General features: G+C 49.7%; 1 protein-coding gene across 1 annotated transcript in view; it reads left to right on the plus strand.

Moving 5' to 3' along the window:
- Positions 1 to 27,861, plus strand: part of INTS2 (integrator complex subunit 2) — a 64,866-nt gene that overhangs the window by 23,327 nt on the left and 13,678 nt on the right. Inside the window, 5 exon segments of the mRNA XM_060259067.1 lie at positions 8,713 to 8,821; positions 10,333 to 10,437; positions 18,056 to 18,220; positions 18,608 to 18,809; positions 19,467 to 19,592. Of these exon segments, the coding sequence (XP_060115050.1) occupies positions 8,713 to 8,821; positions 10,333 to 10,437; positions 18,056 to 18,220; positions 18,608 to 18,809; positions 19,467 to 19,592 (707 nt within the window).

Genomic DNA, 27,861 nt, shown 5'->3' on the forward strand with positions numbered 1-27,861 from the left:
GTCTGCTCAAATTCGTGTTAGTTACATTGATAACACTGTCCAGCCATCTCCTCTTTTGCTTCTTTTGCCTTCTGTCTTTCCCAGCATCAGGGTCTTTTCCAGGGAGTGCTCCCTTCTCATTTGACTTAGATGCACGTATAACGCTGAAAAGAATTTTTGTTTCTGTGGATCTATCTAATCTATCTATCTAATCTATCTAATCTAGCTAATCTATTTTTCACCTCTTCCTCTGTGTACATCTATTTAAGCTTACTGACACCTGCTTTTGCAGTGGTTGAGAAGGTTCAGAGGCCAGTGTGGTGTAGTAGGTAAGAGCACCAGACTCTAATCTGGAGAAGAAGAAGATATTGGATTTATATCCCGCCCTCCACTCCAAAGAGTCTCAGAGCGGCTCACAATCTCCTTTACCTTCCTCCCCCACAACAGACACCCTGTGAGGTGGGTGGGGCTGGAGAGGGCTCTCACAGCAGCTGCCCTTTCAAGGACAACCTCTGCCAGAGCTACGGCTGACCCAAGGCCATTCCAGCAGCTGCAAGTGGAGGAGTGGGGAATCAAACCCGGTTCTCCCAGATAAGAGTCCGCACACTTAACCACTACACCAAACTGGCTCTCCATTTATATCCCGCCCTCCACTCCAAAGAGTCTCAGAGTGGCTCACAATCTCCTTTACCTTCCTCCCCCACAACAGACACCCTGTGAGGTGGGTGGGGCTGGAGAGGGCTCTCACAGCAGCTGCCCTTTCAAGGACAACCTCTGCCTGAGCTATGGCTGACCCAAGGCCATTCCAGCAGGTACAAGTGGTGGAGTGGGAAATCAAACCCGGTTCTCCCAGATAAGAGTCCGCACACTTAACCACTACACCAAACTGGCTGAACTGCATTCAACTCCATGCTTTTCCACATGAAGTCAGCTGGGTGACCTTGGGTCAGTCGCAGCTTCTCAGAGCTCTCTCAGCGCAAAAAAGAAGTCTAGCTCGCCACCTAGTGATGCATAAAATGAGCAAATACTTTGGGCAGCCAGTCAGTCTTCAGGTCTTCTGGCTATATCACACACAACAACATCTTATTCCAGTTTTTAGTCCAATTTGCAACAACATATGATGTGTTTCATTTCTTGCAATAGATAATCATTTTTCTCTGTATTTCTTTCTGGGTAAGAATAAACTCTAGTTCAGGGATGGCCAAACATGCTTAATGTAAGAACCACATGGAATAAACGTCAGATGTTTGAGAGCTGCAAGACATGAATGTCAGATGTTCGAGAGCTGCAAGGAAGGAAGACAGGGATAGAAAGCAACTTTAAATGTATTCTCCAAGCTGCCTGCTGGCTTGGCTTGGAGAAGTGATTTGAAGAGAGAAATGCCTTCTCCATGTTGGCTGATGGGGTGGTGGGGGTTTTGAGAGCCACATAAGATGTGTGAAAGAGCTACATGCAGCTCCCAAGCCACAGTTTGGCCACCCCTGCTCTAGTTCTTGTGCTTTCCCCTCTTTTTAGCCCAGTTTGCAACAACATATATGATACGTTTCATTTCTGGATAAAGGTGCTTTTTCTCCAATACTGTGCATCAGCAGTAATTTCAGGACAGGCAATTGCACCGTTATGTTTAGACACACTTGCCTATCTTTTAAAAATCTATCCTTTCCTATCCTTTTAAAAGAAGGCTTCCGTTGGATCAGACTAACATCTATTTTCCAGACTGGCTAATCAGGAAATCTCCAAACAGGGTGTCATGACTCAGGGGGCGTCTTACCACTCTGGGTTAAGGTTCTGCCACCACTCTGGGTTAAGGGTCTCCCTTGAGAAGACCCCGAGTCACCTCCCAAGCCCTTCAGGACTCTCTTAGCTTAGGTCAAATAATGGGCGTGAGGACCAGGCAGAGTGAACGACAACAAAAAGGTTTATTTTAGTGCAATATAAATTAACAAGGTGCATTAACCAGTAAAAGGGTGAAGGGAAAATAAACAAATGCCTTAACGCGTCTATCTCTACAATCCCTACTCTAATACTACACTTACCCCCCTTGGGTAAGGGCATTTCCCTTGCTTCCAGCTTTCCAGGCAACAGCCTGCCTCCAGCTAAGCCTTCCAGGAAAAGAACACCCACTTCCTGGGATTGGCCTTTATATATTCTCTTCCCAGGCCCCACCCCTCTCTGGGCCTGTTTCCCTCTAAACCCCTTGCTACCCAATTAGAGGGATAGAGGGGATCCTGGGAGATGTAGGCTTTTCCCAGTAACTCCTAAGCAGGCTTCCTTGGGACCTGCAGGCCTCGCTAGGCTCAGGATCATGACACAGAGCAAGTAGGCAGCAGCCCAGCCCTGTTTATCCCTTAGAAACCAGGATTCAGGGATGCCTTCCCTTGGAACATGGAGATCTTCATCATGGTTTCTGTGTAGTCCCACACATGGGTCTTGCCCTCGGCACTGGATCCATACCTCAGAGACTCCAATAGCTCGCTCGGAGCGTCTTTTTTGGTGTGACTTTCGTTTCACTCTGGGGTCCAGGCATCGATTGCGCATGCCTGCCTGGAGCAACCGGAAGACGCCCCTCCCACTCAGTTTCTTCCTAACCACCACTCGGACAACACTTACCTCGCTACGTTCCTTCTCCTTGGCTCGTTCCTCCTTCTCTTGTTTGTGTGGTATCGTATATTTTCTTCGTTTCTCCTTCTACATGTGTCTTTTACTTCATCTCCTTTGTCCCCTAAAAAAAAAAGAGGCGCTGTTACTGCGCTTTCTTTCTCCCCCTCTTTTTTCCCCCTTCACCCCCCCCCTTATCCGGAGCGTATGGAAGGGAAAACAACTTTTAAAAAGTGCCGGAGACGCGGGACTAAAATCCCGATGACTGACGGACATTTCCACTGTCTGTTTTGTTTGGGAGAAGCCCATCGAGTTGAACCCTGCCTCCATTGCACCCACCAGGAAACAGGCGCGAAAAAATCGAGCAGCAAGACTCCAGAGTTTTCTCCTTGAGAAATCCCTCTGGGCAATGCCTGGATCAACTTTCCCGGCCACCTCCCCTAGAAAGAGCGGGAGCTTCGGCTGCATCGGCTGCTGTTCAGTCGCTGAGAAAGCATAAGCCCGACAAGGGAGCTTCCTGCCATTCTGAGGCTGGACATACCGTAAGTCCTCTAAAAAGTCTCGACACCACTCCGAGTCTTTGGCTTCGGCTCTCAAAAAAGCGCGGGAATCGTCCGCTTCGACAGCCCACCCGACTCTGGCAGCCAAACCACTAACAACTGTCTCGACCCCGTTGTCCAAGTCGGCTCTGACAACCTATGCAATGAAGTCGGCTCCTACAACTACCATCTCGAAGACGACCCTGACGGCGACCGTTACCCTATCGTCTATGGCCTCGACCCAGCCCTCAAACCTGTCTTAAATATCGGCATCGACTCTGTCAACACAGCTCTTCCTACCACCTGAGCTCTTGGCTCCGACCGACGTCATCATTGACATGCCACAGGTCCCATCCAGTGCTCCACTGGATATCATCCCTATACCTTCCAGATCACCCTCGTTTCACAGCACAGTTCCTTTGGACATTCTCGAACCCGAGCCCCAGGTCCGACCCCGCAACCTTATTCATTCTGAGGCTTTCAAAGACATCTGGGTTTTTCCCTTGTATAGAGTTTTCTACACAGGTCTCCTTGCAGCACTACAGACGGGAACATGATGTGTCCCGCTCCCCATTTGATAGAAAACATTATCAAGAGCACAGAGAGTACTATCACCATAGCTGACGGGGGCGATTATTCCTCTGCATCTCGATCACCATCTCCTCGATCCTGTAGGACTCTCAGACGTTATTCACGATCGCCCTCAGACGATGGATACAGACAACCCCGGTACCGTGAACTCTACGATCGGATCCGTGACTTCGACGCAATGTACTATTGAACCCGAGACTTCGAACCCATTCCACACCGAACCCGAGACTTCGAACCCGTGCCTCCTAGAGTCTGAGAGCAACAGCAGGATCTCTACCCACAGCGTCAGCCCACAGTTCCTACAACTACAGCCATGGCTTCCACTACAGCTCCGCTGCTTTCCAGATCCCCCCTTCAGGTCTCATTGGCTCCAACTCGTCCAACACCAGAGGCAGAGGTGGACCCCTCCAATCCTCGTACGCCCCCTCAGAACCCAGATGACTCCAATTCTGATGAGGCACGCTCTTCATGCTCGGACTCAGATCAGCCTCTGTCACTGGGCTTGCCGGGTTCAGACACCACCAAATCAAACCGTCTCTCTCCTTCGGATGGGTCCAAGGCCTACCTCAACTTGGTCACAGCCATGGTGGAAGCCCTTAACGTCACGCTTCCATCTGACTCTCCAAAGATATGGGTTGTAGTTTATGACTTGGTACAGGCAAACTTCCCAGCAGGGTCACTCCTTCCCATGCTTCTGGTGCACCTCGAGGGTCTGCGAGAGGCTTGGGATAAGCCTGCCTCCGTGCCACTGACTTCGAAACGCTTTGACTCCCTTTACAGGGTTCATGCTCCAGAGTCAAAGTTCCTCACGTCCCATCCAGCACTGAGTTCTATAATTGTTCACTCGGCATCAAAGGCTAAACCTTCTAGACATCCTATCCCACCAGATCATGAGGGCCGCAAGCTAGATACTGTGGCGCACAAGATCTACTCCCTGGCCACCACCAACTCCAAGATAAACAACTACCTGGCCTATTTCTCCATTTACACCTATAATTTAGCCAACCAGTTCACACCACCGATCGAGGCCCTACCTGATGCCTCCCAGCAAGTGGCTTCAAACCTTGTGGCTGAGCTTTCAAGAGTCAGCAAGCAGCAGATAAACTCCAACCGGCATGCTGTATCCTGCTCTTCCAGAGTAATGGCCTCTTCCGTCACCCTAAGATGCCACGCTTGGCTCCAGTCAACGAACTTGCAGCCTGACATCAAACATAAAATTGAGGACCTCCCTTTTGATGGCCAGGGCCTGTTCCATGCATCTACAGATGAGGTGTTCACTTCTGTGGATGACGGTCAGAAGCGGGCCAAGTGTTTGGGTGTCACTCAGCCACTCACACAAGCCAGCTGGCCCAGAACCTGGAGACCCTCCTATCCAAAGTGATAGCGTTCTCCAAAGCAACAGGACTACTGGAAGAGAAGGGCCCCCAGTCCAAGCAACCTTTTCATCCAAAGTCTCTGATCCAACCATCAAAGAAGCCGACACCTCCCTCCAAGCAGTCTCTTTGACTTCCCCCCCCATCCCACCGAACACACATCTCAATACACAAGACTGCACCCCTTTCTAAGAACGTAGCAAAACATCACCACGGACTCATGGATGCTCACTATAATTCAAATCGGCTGCGCCATAGAGTTCACTTTGCCCCCCCCCCACCGCCACCACCACTTTGTCACCACATCAGGAGATTCAAGATCTTCTTCTCAAGGTTGCAATAGAGCCTGTCCCCCCTCACCATCAGGGGACAGGTTTCTACTCATGGTACCTCTTAGTTCCGAAACGGGATGGAGGCAAGCGCCCTATTCTGGACCTGAGAAGATTAAACAAATGAATAATTTACAAAAAATTCAGAATGATCTTCATCCAGTCGATCTTCCCTCTAATCCTCCAGGGTACCTGGATGGCATCCCTGGATCTTCAGGACGCCTACTTCCACCTAACCATCAGGTCTCAGCATCGGCGTTTCCTGTGTTTCGCCATAGGACACCAGCATTTCCAATATCGGGCTCTTCCTTTCGGACTATCAACAGCTCCACGAGTATTCTCGAAATGCATGGCAGTGGTGGCAGTGGCTCTTCACCTCCGCAACATCTCTGTCTTCCCATTCATAGACAACTGGCTCATAATCTCTGCATCCCCTCACCAACTAGAGAAAGACCTCTGCACCACCTGCGCTCTGCTGGACTCCCTAGGTCTCTGTGTGAACCTTGCCAAGTCACACCTCACCCCTACATAGGACATTCACTTTATAGCCTGTGCATTAGCCCCCACTTGGTTTTCCTCCCTCAGGATCGTGCTGTGACTATCCAGTCCCTTGCGACCTCACTCTTACGCAATCCAACACAGCCTGCATTCATTTTTCAGCGCCTCTTAGGCCTCATGGCCGCGACCACCTTTGTGCTTCACTTCACGAGGCTTTGAATGCAACCACTTCAACTCTCATTCGTACATGCCTTTTGTCCTCACGTACAACCACAATCCACCATGCTGACTGCACCCCAAGGAGTCGTCTTATCCTTCCTGTGGTGAACCAACCTGACCAATCTGCTGCAGGGGACACCTTTCATACTGCCGTCTCTCTCAGTCGTGGTGACGACGGATGCCTCGATGTGGAGTTGGGGAGCCCACCTGAAGAACAAGACTGTCAGATCTCTGGGCCCCGGCAGAAAGATGTTTTCACATCAGCTGCCTAGAACTCACTGCCGTCCACAGGTCTCTCCAGTCCTTCCTCCCTGCGTTAGCTGGCAGGCATGTACAGATCACTATGGACAATATGGCCACCGTCTTCTATGTGAACAAACAAAGAGGGACCAGATCCGCCAGACTGCCATCTGGCCATGACCCTTTGGGAATGGTGCATCAAGAACAATATCCACTTAAAATACCAGAGAAATGGGATTGGATTGTAAAAGTTATGACATGGAGTGAAATGGACAAGTTGACAAGAACCTTAAGAGACTATGATTTAGAAGTATTTAAGATGGAGTGGAAAAAGTTCAGAAGATAAGTAGAAAAAGAGTGGAAAATAAAAGGACATTGGACAATTTTTGATAATGACTAAGTACAAGAGGAGGAGGATATTAATTTTGGTTCTTATTAATTAAGGGTACCTTTAATATTAAGATTTTAAGTATATAACACCGGTGGGGGTCAAGTAACGGGGGGAGGGGTGGGTGGAAAGTAATATATGGGATAAATTAAAAAAAAGTAATTATTAATGAAGTAAGAAATTGAAATTTATTACCATATGTTACTAATAAAATTGTTTGAAAACAAGAACAATATCCACTTGACAGCCATTCACCTCCCCGGGATGGAGAACACCCTCACGGATTCTCTCAGCAGACTTCGCTTGGACGAGCCCTTAGCGTCTGCAGCTTTGCATCTCGTCTCCTGGAAGACCGCTCTCCTTGTTGCACTCACGTCAGGCAAACGAGCCAGCGATCTCAATGCCTTCCTCTCCGACCCACCTTACACGGTGTTCCACAACAACAGGGTGGTCCTTCGGGCAGATCCGGCCTTTCTACTCAAGGTGGTTTCCACCTTTCAGGTTCCATCTCACTATCAACGTTTTTTCCTGACCCCAAGGATTCAGGCCAAAGGGCACTGCACATGCTGGATGTTAAAGCGTGCCCTAGCATTCTATCTCTTCCGCACACAGTCCTTCCGTAAGGACCCTAACCTTTTTGCGGCCTATGGCAACCCGCATAAGGGGTCTAAAATATCTATCCAGAGACTGTCCAAGTGGGTAGCTAATGCCATTCGTTTGTGTTACAAGACTGCCAAACAACCCTTACCTGAAGGTCTTAGAGTTCACTCGACCAGAGCTGTCTCGACCTCGTCAGCTTTTCTTGAGGGCGTCTCCCTGGAGCACCTCTGCGCTACTGCATTCTGGTCCTCCCTGTCTACATTTGTCTCCCGCTATGCCCTGGATGTTCGTGCTAGGCGGGACACCTCCTATGGGCAAGCGGTCCTCAAATCCGTCTTCCGCTGACATAACCTCAGGTGAGTGCCTGCTGAAACTGTGAGTATGCAAATGTGGCAGCACCCGCCACCTTTTTCTTCATTTTCAGCTTACTAATCACCCATGTGTGGGACTGCACAGAGACCACGATGAAGATAAACAGGTTGCTTACCTGTAACTGATGATCTTCGAGTGGTCATCTGTGCAGTCACACCCACCCACCCAGCCTTCCCCTCTGCTTGCTCTCCCTGGTCACATACTATTTTATCTTGCTAGTAGCGGCTGGAAGAAACTGAGTGGGAGGGGCGTCTTCCGGTCGCTCCAGGCACGAGCAGTTGATGCCTGCTCCCCAGAGTGAAACGGAAGTCGCACCAAAAAAGACGCTCAGAGCGAGCTATTGAAGTCTCCGAGGTATGGATCCGTTGCTGAGGGCAAGACCCATGTGTGTGACTGCACAGATGACCACTCAAAGATCATCAGTTACAGGTAAGCAACATGTTTATTTCTTTCTACCCTCAAGGTTTACAGTTGTTGACAAGCCACTCCTCCATGCACTTGTTTTTCCTTAAAGCTGACAAATCTAGCAACCAGTTCCACAGCCTGTGATAGTGAATTCCATAAAATAGCACGTTGTGTGAAGGAATACGTTCTTTGTCTGCCCTGAAATTACTGCTGATGCAGAATATGGTGGGAGAAAAAGCACCTCTATCCAGTTTTCTTCCTTAGCGACATAACGTTATATACGCCCATTTTCCTGTTCTGATATAGATAAGTGCAAAATGGGGTCAGTGGGAAAACTTAACACAGGCTTGCCATTTCCAGCAGCAATGTCTAATTCTGCTTCTCTTGCTTGCTCGCACACTTGTTGTCCTCTTCAATCTTAGACGCTCAAGAAGGAAGCGGTGGCGTGGCTTCCTTATGGGCTCCGCCTGCTAGCTGGAGGCAAGTGGCCCGGAGAATCTGCATGAACTCTCCCTGGCCCGTGAAATTTCATCCTGACAACACGGCCGTGCTATCCCACACATCTCTGTGGTTCCTTACAGGGAGAAAACGCTCGTCTGAGTCAGCATTACGGCATCACAGCCCAGCTTCTGGTCCTGTATTACATTTTGTCTTACGAAGAGGCGATCCTGGCCAGCTCAAAGACACTGGGTGGGTACGATTCGGAGTGGAAGCCAGAGTGGAACACTTGCCTTTGACGTTTGAGATTTATATCCCACCCTACCCCGCAGTGAGCTCAGAGCGGCTTGCATCATATCGACAAACTCTTCCATTTAAAAAACATTGAATCAAAAAACAGTAATTCCAACAGTTTAAGATTTAAATAACTGATTTAAAAATTATCTCACCAGCAGCTCGGCGGTTAATAATGTTCTAGTATACACTGAGTTTAGGGAGCCCCACAGCACAGAATGGTAAAGCTGCAGTACTGCTGTTCAAGCTCTGCTCATGACCTGTGTTCGATCCCAGCGAAAGCTGGGCTCAAGGTTGACTCAACCTTCCGAAGTCAGTAAAAGGAGTACCCTGCTTGCTGCGGGGAAAGTGGAGATGACTGGGGAAGGCAATGGCAAACCACGCTGTAAAAAACTCTGCCATGAAAACATCGTGATGCGACATCACCACAGAGTTGGAAATGACTGGTGCTTGCACAGGGGACTACCGTTACCTTTTATACATTGCATTTATTCCAGGGAAGCTGATGGATTGCTCTGGATGGAATCCCTCCGCCACTGATTGGTAATAGTAGCCTGGAGGAAAGGAAAGGTCCCCTGTGCAAGCACCAGTCGTTTCCGACTCTGGGGTGACGTTGCTCTCACGTTTTCACGGCAGACCTTTTACCGGGTGGTTTGCCATTGCCTTCCCCAGTCATCTACACTTTCCCCCAGCAAGCTGTGGACTCATTTTACCGACCTCGGAAGGATGGAAGGCTGAGTCAACCTCGAGCTGGTTACCTGAAAACCGGCTTCCGTCAGGGATCGAACTCAGGTCGTTAGCAGAGCTTAGGACTGCAGTACTGCAGCTTTAACACTCTGCGCCACGGAACACATGTGCAAATGAACATGTCCACCATCTGTGAATGCAGCGTGTTCTAATAATCATCCTGGTGGTTAAAAAACAACAGAGGGCTTATGATGGGCTTATGTAGCATAGTGGTTAGTATCAGACTAGGAGCTGGGTTTGAAATCTCATCTAGCCTTGGAAGTTTGGCGGATGATCTTGGACCTGTCACAGTCTCTTAGCCTAACTGGCCTGCACAAGATGGTTGTTGTGAGGATAAAATGGAGGTGGGGGGGGGAGGACGATCCAAGTAGCCAGTTCAGGTTCTCATCAGGACAAAAAGCAGGATGTAAAAGAAAAAGGTGAGCCACTCAGCCACTGCCCACCACTTAGCCAGAATACCGGTTAGTTGAGTTAACACTGCTTTTTACTGTAGTTGGCATATACAGTTGTACTGTTCATTTTTCCCCACCATCACGGCTACCCTTTTGAATCTTTCTGAGATTATGAAACTGTAGCAAGCTGACAATGCCGTTGGCACTGCAGAAATTCTTGGAGACGAGGTGGTCTTTGACATGCAAGGCTAAAAATACTTTAAAACAATATACAAACTGGGGAGTGTTGCTGAACCGACTGGTGGGTGCCTGTCTTTGTCTCTCGTTCAGCTGCCATGCAGAGGAAGCCCAAGTCTTACTCCTCCGCGTTGATGGACCAGATCCCAATCAAGTACCTCATCCGGCAGGCTCAGGGGCTACAGCAGGAACTGGGAGGTATGCTCAGCCAGAAGCCGCGTCTTCGGGAAGAAAGCACAAAAGCGGAACCTCATCTGGGGATGGCTCATGTTTGTTAGGGGAGAGGCTGTGGTTTAAAAAGAAGGCATAGATCTTCATCGGGGTCTCTGTGCAGTCCCACACACAGGTCTTGCCGCAGGCAATGGATCCATACCTCGGAGTCTCCAATAGCTTGCCTAGAGCGTTTTTTGGCGCACTTTGCGCTCGCCCTGGGGAGCAGGCATCGACTGCGCATGCCTGGAGCGAATGGGAGGCGCCATTCCCACTCATTTTCTTCCTTTCCGCCGCCCGGATAACACCTAGCTTGCTGTGTTCCTCTCTCCTCAGCTTGTCTTCTCCTGTTTGGTATTGTATTCTCCTTTTCTCTTATCTCTTCTATCATTTTTCGTCCTTATAAATTTTTTTTTTAAAGCCCTTGTTTCTGCGCTTTCCTTTCCCTATTTTTCTCCCCTCCCTCCCCTCCCTTGTCCAGAGTGTATGGAAGGGAAAATTACTTTCAAAAAGTGTCAAAGGTGTGGATCTAAAATCCCTACTTCAGACGGACACTCGTACTGTCTTTTCTGCTTGGGTGAAGCTCATCGGGTAGATACTTGCCCTCATTGCACCAACTTCGGTAAACAGGCGCGAAAAAACCGAGCGGCTAGACTTCAAAGTTTTCTGCTTGAAAAATCTCTCCGGGCTATGCCCAGCTCTGATTCACTGCCTCCCCCACACCGAGCGGGAGATTCTGCTGCGTCGGCTGCTCCTCAACTCCATAAGAAGCATAAGTCCGGCAAGAGAGCATCCAAGCACTCTGACACCAGCCACAAGGCTTCGAAGAAGTCTCGCCATACCGATCCGTCTGCCTCGGCTCCGAAGAGATCTCGCGATCCGAAAAGGCTGACTCCGATGACTTCTCCGAGGGCTACCACTTCGACCACTATAGTGACATCTATGGCGTCGGTTTCCACACACTCGGCTCTGATCCAACCTCTAGTTCCACCAGAGCTTTCGGCGCCCTCCGACATCATTTCCAGCATGCCTCATCTTACTCCTCACTCCTCAGCTGCAGTCGAGGTTATACCAGTCCGTTCTTGTTCGCCCTCGGTCCATAGTGTGGTGCCGTTTGACATCCTCGAGCCTGACCCCTGTTCAGATCCGACTTTCTCTCAGGAGCATCCCCAGTCTTTGCTACAGGCTGGATCCTTTCGAGACATCGAAGTCTCTCCTCTCTACGGAGAGTCTTCGACACATGTCCGATCTCGCTCACCGGTTCAACGTCGTGATTTCTGTTCATGCTCTCCAGTCTACCGTGACTACCAGGACTATTACCAAAGGGGTCGATATGAATATTCTTCACTCTCCAGATCTCCACCTCCCAGACACTGCCGAGTTTACCGTCGCTACTCCCGTTCCCCCTCGGATGAGGGTTTCCGTCGCTCTCGGTACCGTGAATTAGAGGTTGCTTCCCACAGAGACTGTGATGTATCAACACCTCGAATCCGTGACTTCGAATCTCCTCGGTACTGTGAGCCTTCTCGAACCCAAGACCCGGAGTATCTCTCTTCTTGGGACTGTGAAGCCCTTCGAGTCCATGAACCTCTTTGATACCGGGAATCTTTTATACCCCGAACAGCTTCCGCCACCATATCTTCGGCTCCGGCCACGACCTCTACATTGGCCATGACTTCGACTGCCTTACAATTACAGTCTAAACCTTCTGAGGAATGTGCATCCACATCTGCACCTACTAATCCTCTGATCTCTCCCTCAACCGAGGAATCCCAATCCGACGGGGACAGCTCTGGCTCTTCTGACTCCGAAGATCCTCCTGGCTCTCCTGCCTCCGATTCCACACATCCAGCCCGTCTCTCTCCATCAGACGGTTCGAAGGCCTACCTTAATCTGATTACTACCATGGCTGAAGCCTTTAATGTTACTCTTCCTTCTGACTCACCCAAGGTTTCTGACATAGTCCATGATCTGGTTCAGGCGGATTTCCCAGGGGGGGTCACTCCTATCTATGTTGCCAGTGCACTTGGAGGGGCTGTGTGAGGCCTGGGACAAACCTGCTTCGATTCCACCTACCTCGAAGCGCTTTGACTCCCTGTACAGAGTACACACTCCAGAATCTAAATTTTAGCCTCCCATCCTGCTCCAAACTCTATCATCATGCACTCAGCGACTAAAGCCAAGCCATCCAGACATCCTACTTCTCCTGATCATGAGGGCCAGAAGTTGGACACCTTGGCTCGCAAGATTTACAACCTTGCCTCTACTAATTCCAAACTTAATAATTACCTGGCTTATTTTTCTGCATATACATTTAATCTCGCCAACCAATTTACACCTCTCATACCTTCTCTGCCTGAAACTTCTCAGAGAGTCACATCCAACTTAGTCTCTGAGCTCTCACGAGTTTCTAAACAGCAGATTAACACCATTCGACATGCCGTTTCCTGCTCATCTAGAGTTTTCGCTTCATCGGTGGCACTTCATTGACACGCTTGGCTAAGATCCACAAACCTGCAACCCGACATCAAACAAAAAATAGAAGATCTACCTTTTGATGGCCTTTGCCTCTTTCATGTATCCACTGATGAAGTCCTCACTTCGGTAGATGACGGCCGCAAGAGGGCGAAGCGTCTTGGTGTCTCTCAGCCAGCCTCTCAGCAGTTCAATTGACCCAAGCCCTGGAGACCATCTTTTCAGAGGTGTCAACGCTCTCCTAAGCAATCCAATTACTGGAAGAGGAAACCCCCCCCAGCAAAAGCAACCCTTTCTACAGAGGCCACGCTCTCAGCAGACGAAGAAGTCTTCCCAGCCAGCCAAGCAGTCTCTTTGACTCCCCTCTGCATCTCACCCAACAGCTGAATCCCTGTTATCAAACACTTCTTTTCCTGTTCTACCCAACCTGGAGCTCAATCACCATGGACTCTTGGGTGCTCACCATAATTCGCCTAAGTTATGCAATTGAGTTCGTTTTGCCACCTCACCGCCACTATTTCACTGTTATCCACCTTCCCCTCATCTCAAACGAGATTCTGGAGCTGCTCCAAAAAAATGCCATAGAACCTGTTCCTCCTCACCATCGGGGGACAGGTTTCTACTCATGATATTTCCTGGTGCCCAAGAGGGACGGGGGCAAGCAACCCATTCTGGATCTCAGGAGACTAAACAAGAAATTCAGAATGATCTCCGTCCAATCCATCCTACCCTTAATTCCACAGGATTCCTGGATGGCATTCCTGGATCTCCAGGACGCTTATTTCCATGTGACCATCAGACATCAGCACCGCAAATATCTTCTCTTTGCCTTGGGACAACATCATTTCCAGTATCGATCCCTCCCGTTCGGGCTGTCCACCGCCCCAGGAGTGTTTATGAAATGCATGGCAGTGGTTGCAGTTGCCTTGCGTCTTTGCAACATTCCAGCGTTCCCGTACATAGACGACTGGTTACTCATTGCTCCCAGAGCACATCAACTGGCGAAGAATCTCAAAACAATTCTCTCTCTTCTCGCCTCCCTGGGCCTGTGTGTGAATGCTACCAAATCTCACCTCACCCCTACTCAGGACATACAGTTTATAGGTGCTCGTCTCTGCACCTCTCCTCACCTCGTTTTTCTTCCCAGGGATCGTGCCCACACTATTCTCTCCTTGGCCCATGAGGTCATACGTGCCCCAACGCAACCTGCAATCACCATCCAACGTCTTATGGGCCTGATGGCCGCAACAACCTCTGTTCTTCGATTCGCAAGACTGCGCATGCAGCCTCTCCAGCTTTGGTTTGTTCGTGCCTACCATCCACACGTACAACCACAGAATACCATTCTCACGGTACCTCAGAGGGTTCAGCTCTCCCTTGTCTGGTGGACAGTACCAGACAATTTAATTTGAGGAATGCCTTTTGTTCTTCCTTCTCCGTCTGTCATTATGACTACAGATGCCTCCAAGTGGGGATGGGGAGCCCACTTAGAGGACAAGACTGTCAGGGGTCTGTGGACTGCGCCCGAGAGGGCTATGCATATAAACTGCGCCTGAGAGGGCTATGCATATAAACTGCCTAGAACTCATAGCTGTTCACAGGGCTCTTCAATCATTCCTTCCGTCTGTAAGCAACCAACATGTACAGATCACAACCAAAAATATGGCCACAGTTTTCTATGTGAACAAGCAGGGCGGTACCAGATCTATCCGTCTGTGCCGCATAGCCATACTTCTTTGGGAATGGTGCATCAAAAACAGCATCTACGTGACTGCCATTCACCTTCCAGGGACAGAAAATGTCTTGGCCAATTCTCTCAGCAGGATTCGCATAGACGACCACAAATGGTCCCTCAATCCACGCTACTTGCATCGCATCTTTACATGCTTTGGGACTGCAAGAGTAGATGTTTTTGCTACAAAGGACAATTCAAAATGCCCTCTCTTTTATACCAGGAGGGGCAACGATGCTTTTCTTCACAGTTGGAGGGGTCCTCTTCATTACCTTTTTCCACCAACCCCTCTAATTACCCGATCTCTACTCAAAATTGCTCGGGACGGTACAGACTGCATACTGATAGCGCCATGGTGGCCACGGCAACCATGGTTCACGAGACTCCTTCAAATGTCCCATCACACTTATCACCGCCTTCCCCTGGCAGACGATCTCCTCACCCAGAATCACGGCCAGGTATGGGACCACAACCCCCAAATTCTAGGACTTACAGCTTGGAGAATTCGGCCACATCTTTACCACCGAGATTAGCGGAAGTTATCCTGAATGCTAGAAAACCTTCTACCAGGCGCTCATACCAGTGCAAGTGGAAGTGCTTCTGCTCCTTTGCATCCTCTCAACAACTTGATCCAGAGTCTGTACCTTTCCCTTCAATCCTGGAATACCTGCTGTCTCTACAGATGTCGGGCCTCAGCTATTCTTCTTTAAAGGTTCACCTCTCAGCCATTTCTGCTTTCCACGAGCCTATTGACGGTCAGACTGTTTTCTCCCATAGACTGTCCAAATCATTCCTCCAGGGCATGCTGCACCTTCACCCTTCTATCAAACCGATTGTGCCAGTTTGGAGTTTGTCGTTAGTTCTTGCACAACTTATGAAACCCCCGTTTGAACCCTTGGCTACTGTGGACCTTAATCTTCTCTCTTGGAAGACTGCCCTGTTGGTTGCTCTCACCTCTGGCAAGCGGGCCAGTGACTTGTGTGCCTTCCGCTCTGACCCACCTTATACACTTTTTCATAGAAACAAAGTGGTCTTGAGAGCGGATCCTGCTTTCTTACTCAAGGTTGTATTGAAATTTCATCTTTCAACTTCTACTTCGTTGCCCACATTTTTTCCTGATCCTAAGGACTCCGGACAAAGAGCTCTACACACCCTCGATGTCAGAAGAGCTTTGTCTTTTTACCTCTCTCGTACACAACTGTTCCGTAAGGACCCTAACTTATTTGTGGCCTATGGCAATCCTCAAAGAGGTTGCAAAATTTCTACCCGGAGACTCTCTAAGTGGGTATCCATTGCAATCCGGTTGTGCTACGAAGTTGCTAACCAGCCTTTACCTGAGGGTCTTAAGGCTCACTCGACTAGAGCAGTCTTGACCTCGGCCTTCCTGGAGGGCGTCTCCTTAGAGGACGTTTGCTCTGCTGCATCATGGTCCTTGCCATCCATGTTTGTCTCACACTATGCCTTGGACGTTCGTGCCAGACGGGACGTCTCCTTTGACCAAGCAGTCCTCAGGTCCATCTTCCACTGAAATCACCCCAGGTGAGTGCATGCATACATTGTAAGTATGAAAATGTTTTTTTCTTGCCAGCACCCACCTTCCTTTTGACTTTCAGCTTGCTAGTCACCCATGTGTGGGACTGCACAGAGACCACGATGAAGATAAACAGGTTGCTTACCTGTAACTGATGATCTTCGAGTGGTCATCTGTGCATGCCCACCCAGCCTTCCCCTCTGCTGGCTTTTTCTGCCTTGGTTTTTACCTTTGTAGACTGTCAGTAGCGGCTGGAAGAAACTGAGTGGGAATGGCGCCTCCCGCTTGCTCCAAGCATGCGCAGTCGATGCCTGCTCCCCAGGGCGAGTGGAAAGCGCGCCAAAAAACGCTCTAGGCGAGCTATTGGAGACTCTGAGGTATGGATCCGTTGCCTGCGGCAAGACCCATGTGTGTGACTGCACAGATGACCACTCGAAGATCATCAGTTACAGGTAAGCAACCTGTTTTTCTCCCCCCCCCCCCCCGGCTGTTTGTTGGTGCAGGTGTGAATCCAATAATCTGTTTGCTCTGAAAGTAGCTTTCTGCATCGCCAAAAACAGAGTTAGCCTAAGGGGCATTTCTCTCTCTCTCTCATGAGCCAGTTTGGTGTAGTGGTTAAGCGCGTGGACTCTTATCTGGGAGAACTGGGTTTGATTCCCCAATTCTCCACTTGCACTTGCTGGAATGGTCTTGGGTTAGCCAGAGCTCTGGCAGAAGTTGTCCTTGAAAGGGCAGCTGCTGTGAGAGCCCTCTCAGCCCCACCCACCTCACAGGGTGCCTGTTGTGGGGGAGGGAGATAAAGGAGATAGGACCGTATCGACATGTTTTTTTGAGGGGGGGCAAAAGTAAAAAATGACGCCCCCCCCCTTATAGGCCATTCTATCTTATAGTCCCAAAGAATACAATGTACTCCATACCAAATTTGGCGACCCCCCTTGGGGCCGGGGCCAAGCACCCCCCTCAGATCCGGCCCTGAAAGGAGATTGTGAGCCACTCTGAGATTCAGGGTGGAGGGCGGGCTATCTATATTTCGTCTTCGTCGTCATCTTCTTCCACCAGCAGCTGTCCATTTGGTTTGCATGGGATTTGTGTTGTCATGGCGCTGTTTGGAGCTTCAAAAGAAACTCGACTGGCCAAATGTGTCTCTTTGGGAGGGGGGGTAGCAAGTGGATACTTGTGCCGGCTTTGCTGAGGTCTGGGCACAGAGTCTGTACTCGCTGGTATCTGTTAAAGGATCCGATCCATTCGCAGAGCAGCTTTTCCTTGGCTGACAAATACCCATGGGGTGAGGTGGGGCTGAGGCTGGCTCCTCCCCACGACTTTAAAAATCAAAATGAGCTGTGCAGATCAGATTTTACAGATCAGTTTTTACAAAATAAAGAAGTGAATAGAATCCTGTGGACAGGTTGCATAATTTTGCCTTACCTTCAAGGGCTTTTTTTGTAGCAGGAGCTCCTTTGCCTATGAGGCCACACACCCCTAATGTAACCAATCCTCCAGTTGCTTACAAGGTTATTCTTACAGGGCCTACTGTAAACTCTTGGAAGATTGGCTATATCAGGGGTGTGTGGCCTAATATGAAGAGGAGTTCCTGCTACAAAAAAGCCCGTGACATGGAATTTAGCGCAGGGGACACAGACTACTCTGGATGCTCCTGCTTTTGTGGAGGAGGTTGGACTGGAGGGAGGGGACTATTTGGGCTTTATTGATTTGGCCATTCTGAAGAGGTCACAGGGCAGAAAGGCAGGATAGGATGTGACAACTCTGCTGTTGCTTGACTTCCCTGGGTCTTGTTGGCAAATGTTTCTGTAAAAATGGGTGGGGCTTCATTGCAGTTGGTGACGCCAGGCTATCTACTCTCTTTGGAGGCTTGCATTCGGCCTTGTTGCGTCTCCTGGCGACCAACTATCCCCACCTCTGCATTGTGGATGACTGGATCTGTGAGGAGCACATCACGGGCACGGATGCCTTGCTGCGCAGGATGCTCCTGACCAACACAGCCAAAAACCACTCTCCCAAGCAGCTCCAAGAAGGTACAGCTCCTCCCCACCTCCGGGCCCAGTTTCAGTTTGGCTGTCTTTTTCCCCACCCACATTATGGGGGATGCCAGGGAAGAGAAGACCTGTCGCTCTCCAGTAAACACCCCTTACTGGCACTCCCAACATGGGGATGGTGGTGCACCTTGGCGAGTGAATTCAGAAGGCCTTTAAAGAGACTGTAGTCTCTTTAAATGCCTTCTAACTGTGCCTGAATAAAAGCCGAATAGTATCAGCTTTTCTTTGAGTGTGGTTATTTCGGTAGCCGAATCAGATTAATCTGTATTTGGGTATTTATACCAAGTGCACACTGAGTACTAGTACTTAGGAATTTGCATCAGTTTATACTTGGATTGCACACTTCAATATTATTACTTTTGGTAGCGTTTGCAGCCCTGCAAAGCAATCACACCCAAGTCCTGCAGATTCTGGAACACCTGACGCTCCTCTCGGCCGGAGAGCTGATCCCCTACGCGGAGGCCTTGACGTCCAACATGAACCACCTGCTGTACTTCGGAATCCCTCGGCGGATCCTTCAGACAGTCAACAGGCTTTGGATGACCTTGAACACGGTGATGCCTCGAAGGTGGGAGGCTGCCTGATTAAACTTCCACCCCATTTTTCTGTTAGCATGTTCAAGGGGACGGACACAATTAGAGCTGTACAAGCAACATTAAATCAGTACAAAATAGGTTCAGCGGTTGGCGTTTCCAGGCCCATTCTTGCCTGTTTGGTGTAGTGGTTTAAGTGTGCAGACTCTTATCTGGGAGAACCCGGTTTGATTCCCCACTCCTCCACTTGCACCTGCTAGCATGGCCTTGGGTCAGCCAGAGCTCTCTTATCTGGGAGAACTGGGTTTGATTCCCCACTCCTCCACTTGCACCTGCTGGAAGGGCCTCGGGTCAGCCATAGTTCTGGCAGGAGTTGTCCTTGAAAGGGCAGCCGCTGGGAGAGCTCTCTCAGCCCCACCTACTTCACAGGGTATGTGTTGTGGGGGAAGAAGATAAATTGCTCTGAGACTCTGATTCAGAGAGAAGGGCGGGGTATAAATCTACAGTCTTCTTCTTCTTGGCTTCATGGGCTCCTTAACACTCTCTGGCTGGCCTTTGCTTTATCTATTTTCACCCTCCGTCCCTATCAGTTGTAGACTGCAGATGCCTCTAGGCAGGGGCTTGTTCACCTCGAATGCCCTCTGCAGTGCCCAGCAGCCTTGCAAACTGGGGACTTCCCACCTTTCTCCTAGGTTGTGGGTGATGACGGTGAACGCCTTGCAGCCTTCAGGCAAGATGGTCCGGCAGCAGAAGTATACGCAGAAGGACCTGATGATTGACCCCCTGATTGTACTCAGGTGTGATCCGAGAGTCCACAGGTAAGGAACCCCTTCAGTGGCCGCGTGGGTCAGTCAGTCTCCCTGTTGTTGTAGCAGCAGCCTTGGTTGGTTAAAAATTGGTTGCTGAGCAGTTGGGTTAGAACGGATAAAAGGAAGTCCTTCTTCACCCAAAGGGCGATTAACGCGTGGAATTCACTTCCACAGGAGGTGGTGGCGGCTACAAGCATAGACAGCTTCAAGAGGGGATTGGATAAACATCTAGAGCAGAGGTCCACCAGTGGCTATTAGCGCTGTCTGGGGCAGTGATGCCCTGTATTCTTGTGCTTGGGAGGGGGGGAATAGGGGAAGGGATTCTAACCCCACTTGTGAACCTCCTGATGGCACTTGGGGGGTTTTGGCCACTGTGTGACACAGAGTGTTGGACTGGATGGACCAACATGGGTTCTCTTACGTTCTTTTAAAATCTTTTATAAGATGGCAGTTTTTTTTTTTTAATTTTAAAGTTTTATTAAGAAGAAATAATACAAATAAAAGAAAAGACAAAGAAATAAAAAAAAAATAGACAGAGAATACATAAACAATCATCTCTCACGAACCACAAACAAGATAGATACAAACAATCAACTGCAAACTAACATCTAACAACTAACATCTACCCAACCATACACACTGGGAGATGGAGAGAGTTAAGCATCAAAAAAGGCAAAGGGGGAAAAACCCCATGGTTACTCCGATCCGACACCTCTGCTTTTAACCCATTTATAAATAGGGTCCCATTCCTCTTGACATTTTTGCACATTGCCATTTCTTAATCTTGTGGACATTAGGTCAGATTCTGCGGCTAAGATGGCAGTTTGTTGAGGTCTTCACCAGGAGGAATGCTGATGCAGTCCCTTCTGTCACTCGTGGAGGATGACATGGGACCTTATGTTGGTCACTGAATCTCAGAGAGCCAGTTTGGTGTAGTGCAGGGTCGGCCAGACTTGCTTAACATAAGAGCCACATAGATTAAATGTCAGATATTTGAAAGCTGCAAGATACGAATGTCAGATGTTTGAGAGGAGGGACGGAGGAGATTGATGGGGAGGGGGAGGAAGAGGTGGAAAGAAAGCAACTTTTAAGTACTTTCTCCAAGCTGCTGGCTGGCTTGGCTTGGAGAAGTGATTTAAAGAGACCAGTGCCTTCTCCAAGCTGGCCAACAGGGCAGTGGGGGCTTTGAGAACCACACAATGTGTGTGAAAGACATATGTGGCTCCTGAGCCACAGTTTGGCCACAATTAGGGTAGTGGTTAAGTGTGTGGGCTCTTATCTGGGAGAACCGGGTTTGATTCTCCACTCCTCCACTTGCACCTGCTGGAATGGCCTTGGGTCAACCATAGCTCTGGCAGGAGTTGTCCTTGAAAGGGCAACTTCTGGGAGAGCTCTCTCAGCCCCACCCACCACACAGAGTGTCTGTTATGGGTGGGGGAGAGGTAAAGGAGATTGTGATTGCTCTGAGATTCAGAGTATAGGACAGGATATAAATCCAATATCTTCCTCTTCGATACAGGCCACCTCTCCCTTAATTCAGTAATTAGTGTGAGCAAGAAGTACAGTGTCTGGGATTTTAGATCTGAAAAACAGTTTCATGAACTCAAGCTTTTCTCCGATCTTAGATCTTAGCACCAAACGATATGTAATGTTGATTTTAATTCTGAATGTATCATTTCTCCCTAAGAGGCGGAGGACATCTTGGGTGTTTCCCACCGTCCAATCAGGGAGGCAGGAATCTTAAAAAACTTCCCCTTCCTGTGGATGTGGGAACCACCCTCCTTCCAGTTTATTTCCTGCCTCGACAGGGAGTAGCAGCGTTTAGGCTAGGTTCCTACTCTTTCTCATTACTTGCCTATCTCTTTAAAAAAAAAAAAAAAAGATACTTTTTCTTTCCCCTCAGTTCCTACCTTGTTGTTCATCTCCTGATATTCTACCTCAGATCTTTTTTTCTGCCTTTCAATCCGTCCTTCAGTCCCTCTCAGCTTCTCTGCCTCCTTTCCCCCCCCCCCACTTTCTTCAGCGCTTCAGAAACGGCGCGGCTGTTTAAACTCAAGCTGCGGCCGAGCGCACAGCATTCAAGCCGCAGAGGAGAGGGAAAATGACGCGTCGGTCAAGAGACGCGTTCATGGACGACGACCTGGTTCCTGACGCCTGGCGCGGAACCGAGAGGCCCGCCTCCGGAGCCGGCATGACTTCTAAGCTTGCCTCGGCTACCGGCAACGTGCCCTGTAGGGGCGAGAAACCCAAAGGCGAACGCAGGCGGCGCTGGTCTTCCCCAGCTGCGGAGGAGGCTTCCTCGTCAGGGCTCTTCCCCACTGGCGGCGGCCATCTTGGGGAGCGAAACGGGGACAGACCTCAGCCATGCAGCTTCCAGACGCAGGAACGTCCCGATGCCAACCTCCTGGCGGGAGACTCAGTCGCAGATGTGATCCAACCTGCGCTGGAAGCCACGCAGACCTGCCAGCCCCAGTCGGGCTTGGGTAACGTACCCTTTATGGGACCCTCCTTTTTTTACTGAGTTTCTTGAATCAATAAAGCAGATGGTGGGGGCAGCAGTCAGGGCATCTGGCCATAGGAGACCCAGGTCCCCCAGGTCCAGTTCCTCCTCCAGATCACCTTCTCCAAAGAGGTCCAGAGGTAGCTCCAGCCACCATAGGGCTTCAAAGAAACCTCTGCTCTGTGACCAGATGGAGAGCGAAAGATCCATTTCTGAGACCCACTCTCATGATTCCTATGGGGGAGATTGGGAGGAGGGCGAATTCTTATCTGATGAGGAGATAGAGGATGTTGCAGTTCCGGAACCCTCATCACGGTTTTTCAAGGCAGAAGAGTTCCAACCTCTTTTAGCCAAGGTGACTTCTGCTCTAGACTTACAAACATCACCCGAGGAGCAGGAGTCTCCCCACCCACTAGCCAACCCCAAAAACAAACCCAAGGGAAATACGGAGTTTTTCCCCAGATTCAGATCCTCTGAAAAGGTTTTTCCCTTCCCTGAGTTCTTTGAGCGTCAGTTGAAATCTGAGTGGGCCAAACCTAGTACCAACAGACAGGTACCCAATTCTATCAAGAAGCTCTATGAATTACCTGCCTTTGCTAACGATATGCTGCAAGTACCATTGGTGGATGCACCAATCGCAGCCTTACAGTCACACGGTCTGTTAGCTGAGGATGGCCATGGCTCGGTGCGAGACAACTTGGACAAAAAGATAGACTTGGCCTTGAAGAGGAGCCACGAAGCTATGGCTCTGGCCATCAAGGCAACTGCGGCCACCTCTATAGTTTCCAGAGCAGCGATCGTCTGGATAAGACGGCTTACCCAGCTACTGCCAGACCTGGATAAACGGGTCCTGGAAGGTACCAGCAGACTCCTTAGGGCCTCCGAATTTCCAGCGGATGCTTCATTGGATGCCCTCACCTTCTCCACTAGAGCAATGGCATCAAGCACTGTAGCAAGGCGGGGGTTATGGCTCCGGGCTTCGCCGGCAGACATGCGCTCGAAGTCCATCGTGTCAGCATACCCATTCCAGGGAGAAAAGCTATTTGGAGACGCCCTGGATAAGATCCTGGTGGAAACACGGGATAAGAAAAAGGCCATGCCCAAGTATCTGCGCCGCTCCGATAAGAGAAGCTTCGGGTCTGGTTCCTTTCGTGCCTCCTCCAGCTTCTCCAAACCAAAACAGGACTTCAGAAGAACAACCTGGGGACAGTCCAAACAGAGTTTCCGAAAGGGCTTCTCCAATTCCCGGTTCCAGAGGAATCAGCCCGATAGGTCCGACAAATTCGAGAAGGGCCCCAAGCCCAACAAAGCATGACTGGAATTCTATTCCAGTGGGGGGCCGTCTACTACACTTCCAGCAGGCGTGGGCGGCCTCGAGGGTCGATGCTTGGACGTTGGAAATCGTTACCCCATAGAATTCAAAAGGGCACCTTGGGATCGTTACTTGGTGTCTCCTCTTCGCTGAAACCCAGAACGAAAAAGCATCACCCTCAAAGCAATTCAACATTTGCTGGAAATTGCAGCGATAGAGCCTGTTCCTCCATTGCAGAGATGTCAAGGCGTCTATTCCGTCTTCTTCACGGTGCCCAAGAAAAACGGGGACTGGAGAGCGATTCTAGACCTGAAATTTTTAAACAGATATATCAACCTCCGTCACTTCAGGATGGAGTCCATCAAATCTATAACGGAGTCCCTGCACCATCAGGACTACATGTCTTCTCTGGACCTAACAGAGGCATATCTGCACATTCCAATCCTCCCAGTACATCACAAGTTTCTTCGTTTTTTGCGTAAATGGGACTCACTACCAATTCAGAGTCTTACCTTTCGGCCTGGCGACGGCACCGCGGGTGTTCACCAAGGTGTTGGTGAACCTGATAGCAATCCTCAGACAGAGAGGGTTGCATGTGCACCCTTACCTCGATGACCTGCTGATAAGATCCTCGTCGAGGGAGAGTGCGGAGCAGGACGTTATACACACCATATCCTGTCTTCAACAACACGGGTTCATAATCAACATTCCCAAGAGTCATTTACAGCCGTCCCAGAGGCTACAACATCTGGGTATGGTCATCGACACAAGGACTCTGTTTTCCTCCCAGAAGAAAAGATACTGAGGACCAAGGCTTTGGTGCTCCAGATAGTGCGGGAACCATTGTCATCTCTCCAGACCCTGGCACGACTTATGGGTCTTCTAGTCTCAAATCTAGAGGCGCTTCAATGGGGCCGCTTTCACACCAGACAACTTCAGATGTTTTTTGCGCCCTTATCAGATCCAGATCATGGAGAAGCGCCCTATGTCGTTGACTGTTTCCAAGAAGGTCAAGGAGAGTCTCCTGTGGTGGACGAAGGACCACAACCTGCGTCAGGGGAGAACGTTCCTTGTAGAGAAGGAAATACAGCTCTTTTCAGATGCCAGCCTTTCAGGTTGGGGGGCGATCCTCAACGAGATACCTACCCAGGGCCAGTGGACAACCGAGGAGGCGAGTCTTCCCATCAACCTTCTGGGACTCCGTGCCATTCGACTGGCTCTCCTGTACTTTCAGAACCAGGTGACCGGGAGGCATGTCCTGGTTCGAACGGACAATATCGCTGCCAAGGCTTATTTAAACAATCAAGGGGGGTCCAGGTCGACTTCCCTTCACAAGGAGGCCGTGAAACTGTTCGAATGGGCGGAGAGTCATCTAAAGTCCATAAGGGCGGAGCATATCAAGGGGACTTGCAATATCAAGGCGGACTGGCTCAGCCGGGAGAGCATTGAATCGGGAGAGTGGTCTCTCAACAAGAAGCTTTTCTTAACGATAGTGACACGCTTCGGCCCGCCGGTGTTGGACCTCTTTGCGTCTTCTCAGAACCACCAGCTTCCTCGATTCCACACGAGGTACTACCACTACCAAGTGGAGGCCACGGACGCATTAACTTCTCCCTGGCCGCAAGGCCTTCTTTACACCTTTCCCCCAATCCCGATCATTCCGAGGTTGCTCAGAAGGATCAGGCTGCTAAGGGCCGACGTCATTCTGGTTGCTCCCTGGTGGCCGCGACGTCACTGGTTCTCATCAATTCAACAGATGTCAGTAGCGGAACCGCTTCACTTACCAATCTGGCCAGACATGCTGTTACAGGGCCCGGTGTGGCATCCTCATCCAGACTGGCTGAGGTTGACCGCTTGGAGGTTGAACGGCGCTCTCTCCTAGATCTTGGTTATGCAGTGACGTGACGAACACCATCCTAGCATCCAGAAAAAGCTCCACAACGCGGATCTACGACATGTCCTGGAAAGCCTTCCACAGATGATGTCGGAGAAAAGCCGTGGACCCATTGCATCCTTCTGTCCCCAAGATCCTGCAGTTCCTTCAGGACGGTCTCCATTCTGGATTGAAGCCAGCTACCCTCAAACGTCAGGTGGCAGCCTTATCCTCAGTTCTCCAGCAGGTGGACGGCGTGAACCTCTCATCTCACCCCCATATTCGACGCTTCCTTAGAGGAGCCTCCATGAGTTCTCCACCACAAGTACATCGGTTTCCTACCTGGAGATTGAACCTGGTACTCTCGGCCCTAACAGGTCCTCCTTTCGAGCCCTTAAGTTCTGTATCCCTAAAGTTCAGGTGTATGAAGACCATCTTTCTGGTGGCAATAACATCGGCCAGAAGAGTCTCAGAGATCGGGGCCTTATCGGTTAAGAGGGAACTGTGTGTGTTCCACAAGGACAAGGTGATCCTCTATCCGGACCCTACCTTCCAACCGAAGGTCTCTTCTAGATTCCATCAGAGTCAAGAGATCAACTTACCATCCTTCTGTCCGGATCCCAAGCATCCCAAGGAGCGCGCATGGCATACCTTAGACGTGCGAAGAGCAATTAAGGTCTATCTTACAAGAACTGAATCTATCCAAAAATCAGACTTCATGTTCATTAATATAGCGGCTCCTAGACTGGGACAGAAGATGTCCAAATCAGCAATTAGCTACGCCATCAAGCAGTGTATATCGGAGGCGTATAAGGCGTTAAACCTTCACGTACCACCAGGGATCACTGCACACTCAACCAGGAGTGCGGCCACCAATGCTGCCTTCAACAGGAATGCCTCCATAGAGGAGGTGTGCAAGGCAGCTACGTGGTCATCTATCTCCACTTTCATCCGACACTATAAGTTGAACGCATATGCGTCGGCGGACGCAGCCTTTGGCAGACGAATCCTGCAACACGTGCTGCCTGAGTAGGACGATCCCACCCTGTATGACATACTGCTATGGGAGCACCCAAGATGTCCTCCGCCTCTTAGGGAGAACGACCCTTGGCACTTACCGTGAGGGGTCCTTCTCCTAAGAGGACAGGAGGACATCTTGCCCTCCCCTTCTTCTGTCGTCCTACCTCGGGCAGCATCTATCTTTTATGTGTCTGGATCTAACTTCTTCTCCTGTAGTCTCATCTACAGCTGTTGATTACTCTTTAACACAGGCTACCTGTAGTTTACCTGTTTTTTCTCAGTTTCTATATGAGTTTATTTCAGTCGGTTTGGGAGGCTCATGCCAAGTTTTTGTACCGACCACCAGTTAGCTCACCTTTTTTTCATAGCAGCGATGGTTGCAAGAGTTTTTTACTGCTTCTCGGAGTCACCCGAACTGGAAGGAGGGTGGTTCCCACATCCACAGGAAGGGGAAGTTTTTTAAGATTCCTGCCTCCCTGATTGGACGGTGGGAAACACCCAAGATGTCCTCCTGTCCTCTTAGGAGAAGGACCCCTCACGGTAAGTGCCAAGGGTCGTTCTCCCCCCTCCCCTCCCCCCCCCAAAAAAATCCAAGAGCACCCAGTGCTGAATGGTACACTTGAGTTTATGTAGTGAACCTTTAACTAATGTAGTGCCTACAGCGCAGATGGAATGCCGTCACATTGAAAAATGGAATAATACTTAGATCTTAGCACCAAACGATATGTAATGTTGATTTTAATTCTGAATGTATCATTTTATTGCATGGATTATTTTATAGCTGGTATATTTTACTATTTTTCTATTGTGGATTTCTATGTTGTGAGCCACCCTGAGCCTGCTCCGGCGGGGGGGCGGGATATAAATAAAATAAAATAAATAAAAGGTCGGGGAAGGGCTGTGGCTGAGTGGTAGAACACCTGCTTGGCCTGCAGAAGGTCCAGGGTTTGATCCCTAGCATCTCCAGTAAGTTGATGTGAAATACAGCAGGCCTGAGACCCTGGAGAGCTGCCGCCAGTTTAAATAGACAGCACTGACCTGTCTATTTGGGGGTGGGACGGTGGCTCAGCGGTAGAGCATCTGCTTGGTAAGCAGAAGGTCCCAGGTTTAATCCCCGGCATCTCCAACTAAAAAGGGTCCAGGCAAGTAGGCATGAAAAACCTCAGCTCGAGACCCTGGAGAGCCGCTGCCAGTCTGAGTAGACAAGACTGACTTTGATGGACCAAGGGTCTGATTCAGTATAAGGCAGCTTCATATGTCCATATGTCCGCATATGAGCTATATAAATCAAGGGTCTGGTTCAGGAGGAGGCAGCTTGATGTGTTCATAACCTGGGCAGTAAAAGAGAGCTGATTGTGCAGGCACACAGAGCAGGGGGCCTGGAGCACTTAATTTGTGTGAAGTGATGCCTGCCGAAGTCTTAGAGAAGACCTGGTGGGGGAAGGACTGAATAAGATTTCTGTTGGTCACCTGTAAAGCTTGAGTGCCCCTTCTGGGATGGTGAGACTCCACATGGATTATGCAAATACAGCACAATTTATTTATTTTATTTTTATCAAATTTATATCCCGCC

Source organism: Heteronotia binoei, chromosome 18, assembly GCF_032191835.1.
Source record: "Heteronotia binoei isolate CCM8104 ecotype False Entrance Well chromosome 18, APGP_CSIRO_Hbin_v1, whole genome shotgun sequence".
NCBI lineage: Eukaryota > Metazoa > Chordata > Lepidosauria > Squamata > Gekkonidae > Heteronotia > Heteronotia binoei.